Below are 10,174 nucleotides of genomic sequence, written 5' to 3' on the forward strand. Positions count from 1 at the left end.
TTTCACTGGCAGGGGGTACTAGGTAGTGTCTCCTGCTGCTTCAGATTTATTAGCATTTTCCTTCCCCAACGCAACCTGGGTTACCCTTATGTTAGGCGGTGTATGGGGAGGGGCGGTAGTGGTGGTGAGGGAGAACGTGGGTGGCGGGAGAGCAGCAGTGTGGCTGATGGTTTTTATTTTCTCAGGCTTCTTTTGTTTATGTGCTCGGCTAAATGCGGTTGATTCGTGGAAAATGCTCAAAGCCAAACCAGCCCCTAGTTGGGGTTGTGTGAGGGATGGCTAGGGTGTTGTAAGGACAGTTAAACCACACCTCACTTCACTCACTTTAAAAGGCCACAGCTAACGGAAATAAAACATCCATCTACACAAACGTATGAAATTGATATCAAACACACAATCAATGTTGTGGCTAGGCTGGGTTCCCTGCTTTTTATATACAAAGGTTACCCAATTAGCTACTACATGAGTTGGAAACCTCATGTCCAGGAGGAGTTTGCACCTGTAGTCTACTCTCACAACACTGTTCTGAAGGAAACAGTGAGAAGGACTTCCTATAGGACTAAAATAATCCCCAACATCCCACCAACTATCTGCTTTTCCACGGTATGCGTCTCCAATGCTGGCACCTTGTTTCATTTTCTCAGTGTAGACAGGTTGACACGACTCGGTCCTGTGGGTTTATTATCATAGACCGTAGATGTGGGCAACAGCCATATGCTTCTCTCCTCACAAGAGATATGGAGGCCCTGAGTTCAACTGTGATTAAATGACACAAACCAAATCAGAACAATATAAAGTCCCTCTAAAGGAACAAGATGACTTCAGAGCCAACCTAAGCAAGGCTTAATAGAAGACGTTAACAGAAAGTGTGAACACGGTCGATTAGAAAAGGGCTGTTCAGCCATGTTTCCACCTCTGCCCTGTCCAAACATGGTACGGTGTGGGTGCCCTGGCCCACAGGTCTAAGCTGTCCAGTCCCAGGAAGGAGTACGACTAGACTCGTACAGCCTGGCTTCACTGCACATTCAAATCATATACCTAATTCCCCCTGGTCTGTGCTTATGAAGCCAACTTCTGATTGAGCTTTGGCTTCCTGTAAGGGTCACTCGCATCTTACTGGTTCAACCAAGCAGGCCCGGGTGAGAGCTCTTTCTCAGGCTAAACGCATGCATTCATGTTCTGGCTTAGGCAGCATCTGTGAGCTTGGTGTATGCGACTCCACTCCTGTGACGGGACATTCTCACCCTGACGACCCCGTTAAGCTCCTGAGGTTTTGGTCCAAGGCCAGACCCTGGAGATTTCCCTTAGTCGTCCCCCATCATGAGAAGCCCCTCCTGTTTAGAACTGACCTCACACGGAGCCTCCCTGTTGCATTTCTGATACATGGATGGACCTGATTTGGTTCAAATGAAATGCCAGTTTCCACCCAAACCAGCACTACACACAGTCAAGCTTTTCCTGAATGTCAGAATGAATGACGGAAGAAAACTAATAGGCATGCTGTGAATATTCATGTTTGAAAAAACAGCTCACAATATAATTTTGTTCATTTTTAATTCAAATTAGCCAAACAAAGGAAACATAATAGCAATGATTTCATAACATGGGTTCAAAATAAGAAACTCAGAATATTTCAGAACCATACTTTATAAGAGAAAGACAGTATTTTATGAAAAAATAATACAAAATGTCTGGTAACATTTTACATAGATTGTCTCTCCTTGTTTTCCTTTTACATATCTGTAATTGCAACACTTTAGGCTAAATATATGATGAAAAACAAGAAACATAATCATTTTGATAGGGTAGATTTTATTAACATTTTAAAATTGTACAAAGAGTGCATGTGCATGAGTTAAAAAACACAAGCGAAATGTAGGGTGTTACAAAAGAAATATAAAATAAGTCTGAGACATAAAACAAAAATTCCATTCTGTGAATCAAAACAAAAAGGTACTTCGTTTACCAAAAAAGTGTTATGTCAATATATTAAGAAGTGTTTTGATTAGGAATACAGCACAAGACTTTTCTGCAATGATTCATGAACAGATCAGTCATTATCACTGAATACAGAATGGATCATTACATTACCTTACCAGCCCCAGGTGGGCTCCTAAATGTATGTGGACATGGTACAATGTCTGTGAGGTATTACAATAAATAAATTCTTTATCAGCCATTCAACAAAGTCAGCAGTGGATGTCACCATTTCAAATTTCCAGAGGGAGACCCCCATCTCCAGCCTTTTTTTTTCCCCTCTGACGACTTTCAGTAAAAGTTCTTCACACTGTGAAAAGAAAGAAGACAAAAATATTCGAGGTAGTGTTAAAAGACAAAATGCGACGTTTTGCCTTAAACTTTTGTAACAAAATCTGTGCCCTAAAGACGGGCTGTGTTATAGACACACAAAGCAAAAGGCTGTGTGTGGCCACACGAGCACTTGTTTTAAAGCATTTTATAAAAGGATCAACTATTCACACCCCTGCATTTTTGCTCTCTGTCTAAACTACTGATGTGGAAAGAAGGGGCTGAAATGTGATGGGGGTGGATGATGCAGCCACCAGGGCCCCGTGAGAACCTTCGCTGGGACTCCACTGCCTCGGCTGACCAGTCAGCCTATATACAAAGACACGGAATCCATCAAATACTTCTTCCTTCTGTGATTAAATAATTGGGCAGAGTTGCTGCTACTACAACTTACTTTACATTTATTTGCCCTGCATTTATGAGGCTGGAATGTTTTCCTTTGATGCTTTGAAGGGATTTAACAATGTGTTTCACCTTGAAGCATATCAAGCACTTTGGCTTTGAATGTAAAACACCTTTTATCTCAGAAGCTCCAAGGCCCTCTAGAGACAACATGGTGTTGGGTTAGTGTGGACCCTGGTACCAGACTGTGGGTTTCAGTGCAGCTCTGTCCCTTGCTACCTGCATTGGTCTTGGACAAGTTACTCACCCCTCTCTGCCTCTGTTGCCTGAAGTGTAAACTGGAGGCAGTAACAGTACTTATACCTCGGAGGGTTGCTGGCCTCACAACACAAACGCAGTAATATTTGTAATTAAACCATGTCTGGCACATAGAAATTCTGGTTAAGTAAACAAAAATAAAAGGAGCCCTGGTGGCACAGTGGTTAAGTGCTTGGCTGCTAACTGAAAGGTCAGTGGTTTGAATCCACCAGCCGCTCCGTAGGAGAAAGATGTGGCAAGCTGCTTCCCTGAAGATTTACAGCCTTGGAAACCCTATGGGGCAGTTCTACTCTGTCCTATAGGGTCGCTATGAGTCGGAATCGACTTGACAGCAATGGGTGTGGGTTTTTTGTTTTGGGTTTTAAAGAAAAATAAATGCATCTTGATTTTACAGAAAATTGGGACTCTGAGGTATTTTTCACACTTTACACATTTACACCTATACAGAAAATGTTATTTTACACTGATAAAATTGACCGATAAGTGAAAGTAAACAGGACAAATCTGGCTATACACTTGTACTAATACTCTTTGAATTTTACTTCAAATCTACAAAAAAAAAAATTCTCCATATTTAACTACTTTGTTGTTACAATTTCACCGTGAAACACTTACTTTAACAAAAGTAGTACGCTCATAGGTCTAGAAGTGGTTTTTCACTGTCCTGTTTTTCTTCAGCTTCTTCTTCGGATCCTACATGGTAGGGAAGAGGAAGGATAAAAAAATTATTTCATTCCATTTAAGTAGTAAATGATTTCTTTAAAATTAAAATTTGTATGAATAAAATTTTAAATGAGAGATGCATGCATATACTGAATCCTCAAGAGATTTAGGTTAACAAAACTGTAATTTTAGAGTTTTACTTTATTTCTTAAAGGGAAAAAAAACCTTTCAAATATATTCTATCACTCCTACTAACTCATCAGAAAGGATTTTAATTTACATAGTACCAAAAATATTCCTCTTCCATGTCTTTGCTGACAAGCTTGCATATATTTTTTAATGCACATAACTTTGAGCTTTGATATCAAGAATTTAATCTGAGTAGTGTTTAATATCACTTTTCCTGGTGAGTGATGAGGGTGGCGCCACGTGGCTACCCTCGAGCCGTGTGCTGTTAGTAACAGTGACCACTGTTAGGACCGTTCTGGATCAGTGTCTAGTGAACTTACATTATTTTCATACATTTGACCCAGTTATTTATTTCCTTAGATTTATCCCTGAAAATACACTATTTATTATCCATTATGTAGCTACCCCCTACCAAAACCCCAAAAACAAAACCTGCTGCTGTCAAGTCGGTTCTGACTCATGGAGACACCATATGACAGAGAACAATTGCCCCAGTGGGTTTCCTAGGCTGTAACCTACAGAAGCAGACTGCCACATCTTTTCTCCGAGGAGTGGCTGGTAGATTTGAACCACCAACCTATCCATTAGCAGCCGAGCACTTAACCACTGCACCACCGGGGCTCCTCTTTTCCTCACAATCATTAGAGAAAAAAATCTAAATGTCTCAGAATAAAGGTTAATTACTATATTTCTATGAAATACCATGTATGCATTTATAGTTATGTTTACAGATCGTTTATAACAACACAGAAAATACACACGCAATAAAGTAAAAACAAACACACAATGGGAGAAAACTGTACATACCATAAGGTCCTATTTGGTAAAAATAGAAAACAAACATGTTTGTGCAAATCAGAAAGACTAGAAGAAAATAACCAGGTGACTTTCAAGTATTTTCCTATATATTCCAACATTTCTACAATAAACTTGAATTGACTCTATAATATTTAAATTATAATTCTTAAAAGCAGGGTATAAATACTATAGGCAGTATGGCCATAATTATGTGAAATTACACACACACAATTAGAAGGAACTATACTAAACCATCAACACCGATTTTGTTTTAAGATAGGTGATTTGAAAATCTGGTTCTCTTCACATTTTTATAAGAAGCATGTATTACTTTCTTTTTTAAAAAATTTTATTGGGCTTCAGAGATGAAAAGTTTAAAGCTTAAGTTAGTTTCTCATTTAAAAGTTTATACACATATTGTTGTGTGACATCAGCTGCAATCCCTGCAATGTGACAGCACACTCCCCACCTTTCCACCCCAGGATCCCCATGTCCATCTGTCCAGTTTTCCTATCCCTTCCTGCCTTCTTATCTTACTTTTGGGCAGGAGTTGCTCATTTGGTCTCGTATATTTGATTGAACACATTCCTCCCATGTATTACTGTTTTATAGGCCCGTCTAATCTTTGTCTGATAAGTGAGCTATGGGAATGGTTTCAGTTCTGAGTTAGAAGGGTATCCAGGGGCCATAGTCTCAGGGTTCCCCCAGTCTCTGTCAGACCAGTAAGTCTGGTCTTTTTTTGTGAATTTGAATTTTGTTCTGCCTTTTTCCCCCATTCTGTCCAGGACTCTTTATTGTGGCATGTATTGCTTTCATAGTCAAGGAAGCAGGTTAGGGATGTAGCTTATTGACATCCAAGGACGCAGCAGCCTGCCTCCACTGCTGCTTTACTCTTATTAGATAATTCACTTTAAAAGTATGAGTTTTTCCTATGAGAATGTCCACCTGGATTAGAGCCAAGAACAAATCTGGTAAAGGAGAAAGAATGGCTGAGGATCTTAAGAAAAGATTGTGTCCTACATCTTAACTTCATAAATGCCACGTAGTTCAGGTTGATTTTTTTGTAAAATAAACAGATATGGATATAGTGGCTAGCAGGCCTTACTTTCCAGCCTATGAACCGCTGTAAACCGTAGAGGCGCAGGTGCGGTTTGACTGCCTTCTCACTCTGAAAGGACTCCGAGGAAGGCAGTCACACCAGGTCTTCCTGTCTCCCAGCTCGCTCTCTACCTGCCTGCCAGGCCAATGGCATTTGAACCACACGAGATGACGTGTCTTGGAATTACTAAAGCTAAGCCCTTAATGAAAACATAACATGTGCTCTTTACATAATTTAAAAGTGAATGTTAGCAGGGACTTCTGGCTACGGTCAAGTGAGGAGGTCAATGAATCCTCTCCCGGAAAAGCAACTATAATGCTGGATAAAATTGACCAAAGTAACCATTCTGGCACTCTGGAAATGACCAAAAGCATATAACAGTCTGAAAAACGTTTATCTTGAAAAACTGCAGGCTTCAGGGAAGAACAGTGGTGTTCTTGCCTGGGGCTGCTCCCATCCTCCTCCCCCACTCAGACACCCAGCCTGATGGACAGAGTTCTGCCAAGGTGAGGCAGCTCCTGAGAACTGGTAGTAAACTGTGGCTGAAGAGAGAACTCACTTGATTTAAGGTTGGGAGTGACCCCCACACCCAGCAGCACTGATGATAAAGTGACAAATTGGTGGTAAGAAAGCAGGAAGGACCTGTGGTGCTACCAGCCTGAGGATACTAATACCCTGTGTCTGGAGCAAGCATATGCCTGGTTGAGGCTGAGCACGTGTGTAGCTGAGACCCAGGAGAACCCAGGTTGGCCAAACACTCCTGAGGCTGAGGCTGTGAGCACGTGCAGAGGACACATGAAAGAACCTAGCGAAAAACAAAGGCTGGGGAAGATCTGAAAATGGCCTCAACTTTGAATGTGCTTCCCTCCTCATACACATATCCATCTGGCAAAGAATGGAATTCTCAATCAAGGTGCTTGAGACAACCTTTGCTCAAGCATTAGCTACCACTATGTAGCAATGTAGACACAGGGCAACCTCTAGGAAGCTACGCTGAAAAATAAAAGCAAAAATTAAAAAGAAAAAGAAAAACGAGAGGAGACATCAGCGGCTGTGCACTGCAGGGGTCACAGATTTCACAGGCCCAGGCAAGTTCTTAAACAAACAGACAACCAGCAACAGTAACAACCTTTTGGGGAAAAATCAGAATCCACAGTTACTACAATATGTTACTAAAATGCCCAGTTTTCAACAAAAAAAATTATAAGACGTGAAGAAATAGGAAAATGTGACCATTCTCAGGAAAAATAAAAACAAAAAGTCAATAAAAATTCTCTCTGAGTGTCTCCAGATACTGAATTTAGCAGATAAAAACTCCAAAAAAGAAGCTATTAAAAATATGTTCAAAGAACTATAGAAGACTATGTTTAAACAATTAAAGTATGACAACAATGAATCAGTAAAAAGTGAGTCTCAAGAAGGAACTATAAATCACCAACAAGAAGGTAAATCATAAAAAAAAAATTCTGGAGTAGAAAAGTATAACTGAAATGAACTATTCACAGAGGGGCTCAAGAGACTATTTGAGATGGCAGAAAAAGGAATCCATGAACTTGAAGATAAAATCAATAGAAATTATCCAATTTGAAGAACAGAGAAAAGAAGACTGAGGAAAAATGAACGGAGCTCAGAGACTTGTGAGTTAACATGAAGCATACCAACATACATGTATGGGAATCCAGAAGGAGAAGAGAGGAAAAAAAGAGTCAGAAAAATATTTGAAGAAATAAAGGCTAAAACTTACAAAATTTGTTGAGAAATATCCATCTACACAATCTGAACAAACACAGATTATAATATACACAAAGAGATCCATATGTAGACACATCTTAGTCAACCTGCTGAAAGCCAAGCAATGCATGAACATGAAAATACAACATATCACCATTTATGAGATATCCCTAAAGTGATGCTTAGAAGAAAATGTGTAGCTTTAAATCCCTATATGAGAAAATAAGAAAGGTCCCAAATCAATCAGGTAAGCTTCCATTTTAAGATTAAGACTAAAAAAAAGAGCAAACTAAACCAAATCCAAGCAGAAGAAAATAAAAACTGAAATGAAAATGACTGAAATGGAAAACAGAAAAACAATAAAGAAAATCAATGTAATAAAAAGTTGGTTCTTCAAAAATACAAAAAAAATTTGACAAACTTCAAGCTACAATTACCAAGATAAAATGAGAGAAGACACCAGTTACCAAAATCAAGAAAAGAGACAAGACATCACTACCAAAACAACAGAAATCAAAAAGATTATAAGAAAATATTATGAACAATTTATGGCAACAAATTAGACAGTTTAGGATAGAAGAATCCCTAGAAAGACACAAATTACCAAAATAGACTCAAGAAGAAATAAAACTCTGAATAGACCTATAATAAGTAAAGAAACTGAACTAGTAATTTAAAAATCTTCCCATCAAGAAAAACCCTGGCCCAGATTTCTTTACTGTGAATTCTATAAAATATTTGTTGTTGTTGTTAGGTGCCGTTGAGTCGGTTCCAACTCATAGTGACCCTATGCACCACAGAACGAAACACTGCCCGGTCCTGCGCCATGCTCACAATCATTGTTATGCTTGAGCCCACTGTTGTAGTCACTGTGTCAATCCACTTCGTCGAGGGTCTTCCTCTTTTTCGCTGACCTTGTACTTTGCCAAGCATGATGTCCTTCTCCAAGGACTGATCCCTCTTCATGTGTCCAAAGTATGTAAGACGTAGTCTCGCCATCCTTGCATTCTGGTTGTAGTTCTTACAAGACGGATTTGTTTGTTCTTTTAGCAGTTCAGGGTATAGTCAATATTCTTCACCAACATCACAATTCAAAGGCATCAATTCTTCTTCAGTCTTCCTTATTCACTGTGCAGCTTTCACATGCATATGAGGCGATTGAAAACACTTCATGGCTTGGGTCGGGTGCACCTTAGTCGTCAAGGTGATATCTTTGCTTTTTAACACTTTAAAGAGGTCTTTTGCAGCAGATTTGCCCAGTGCAATGCATCTCTTGATTTCTTGACTGCTGCTTCCATGGGTATTGATTGTGGATCCAAATTAAATATTTAAAAAAGAAATACTATCAATCCTTCAAAAAACTCAATCAGAAAATAGGGGAGGAAGGAACACTTTGAATAAGCTAAAGCTGTTATAGGCAAACCAGGATGCGTGGTTACTCTCAGCAGGCATCTAATTAGAATTTTAATGCCTTTATCTAGACTTGTTTAGAGGAAAGGTTATTTTATGTAACTTAGCTATTCCTCATTTTAAGTCAGTCTTCTAATAATTTAGGAGGTGAAGAATTAACTTTGCTTCAGCATCACAACTGGTTCATTTAAGCCACCTGACCACATATAACAACCTCAACCTAATCGGTTAAAGAGGACTGAACTTCCTCTTTATTTTCCATTTGATACACAGGTAAGCAGGATGTGGTTACACCAACAAGCAAACCTCCCAACAAACCACCTTTACATCCTTTAAAAGTATATCTACTAAAATGTGCTAATTTTCCAAATCCCTGTGGTACTGACAAAATTCAAGCCATTTCTTTATAAGGAAAAATGCTAAGATTTTATTTTTGGTGCCTCTAATAGCTTTCATTTATTCATTCAAAGTTATTATAAATCTACTATGTGCCAGACACTGTGCTAGGTGCTGCATACAGAATACCACAACAGGCAAGGCAGGTCCCTGCTGACCCCACAGCTACTAGGGGTCAATCAGCGATGTATCAGGACAGTGGAAGCTTAGGACTTCAGCTACTGTTTATTTTTCAGATCTGTTTAATTTTTAAGCTCTGGCTTAACTACAAAGCTTTGCTTTAGATAAGAGCCTTCTTTTACTGGGCACATTAATTCCAATATTAGTTTTCAATTTTTATTCTTTCCTAAACTGAACATTCAGACAATGCAAATAAGCTACTTTGTACACTCCTCTGCCAAGTACTAATCTGCATTTTTTTTTCTTAAACAAAGCAGCTACCCAACATGGTGAAAGTGTTTTCGTTCTTGTTTAGCTTCATAACCCAATAAAATGGAAATGCTTCTGACTACCACTAGGTGGTGGTACAAGTCACAGGCAAGAAGCCCACAGAGAATAGAAACAGCTTGAAGAATGCTTGAGGTGGTACTCCATTATTATCCTGCTGTTCTGAACTTTTAATTAAGAAAATACATTAGTACTGAGAAATTTTATGAGTCTCAGAAAAAGAAGTGGCTATATAAAAGCAAGAACTATAATGTGAACTTCTTTTTTTTTAAAGAACAAGTCCTATGACCTTCAAAACAGCTGAAGGAAATAAACCATATAATGCAGTAATGGAAGGTTTAATACTTAATTCTAGTTTCTGCTGGCTTAGAAACAGAGTTTCTGCTAATCTATAGCTGTATTTCATCTGGCTCTATGTTTTTGTGCTTTCTACTGCTTTTAGATCCAACATCAATAGTTCAGAATATCAAAGTA

The 10,174-nt window shown here is 39.0% G+C and overlaps 1 protein-coding gene across 3 annotated transcripts in view; it reads right to left on the bottom strand.

Moving 5' to 3' along the window:
* Nucleotides 1–1,535: 1,535 nt before the first annotated feature.
* STARD3NL (STARD3 N-terminal like) overlaps nucleotides 1,536–10,174 on the bottom strand; it is a 50,612-nt gene continuing 41,973 nt past the window's right edge. For all 3 annotated transcript variants that reach the window (XM_004391100.2, XM_023725847.1, XM_023725846.1), the window contains exons 8-9: nucleotides 3,583–3,660; nucleotides 1,536–2,287 (exon numbers count right to left, since the gene is read on the bottom strand). In XM_004391100.2, the coding sequence (XP_004391157.1) occupies nucleotides 3,602–3,660 (59 nt within the window). In that variant the 3' untranslated portion in view covers nucleotides 1,536–2,287; nucleotides 3,583–3,601. The remainder of the gene's footprint in view (nucleotides 2,288–3,582; nucleotides 3,661–10,174) is intronic.

This window comes from Trichechus manatus, unplaced genomic scaffold (assembly GCF_000243295.1).
Source record: "Trichechus manatus latirostris isolate Lorelei unplaced genomic scaffold, TriManLat1.0 scaffold00475, whole genome shotgun sequence".
Classification (NCBI taxonomy): Eukaryota; Metazoa; Chordata; class Mammalia; order Sirenia; family Trichechidae; genus Trichechus; species Trichechus manatus.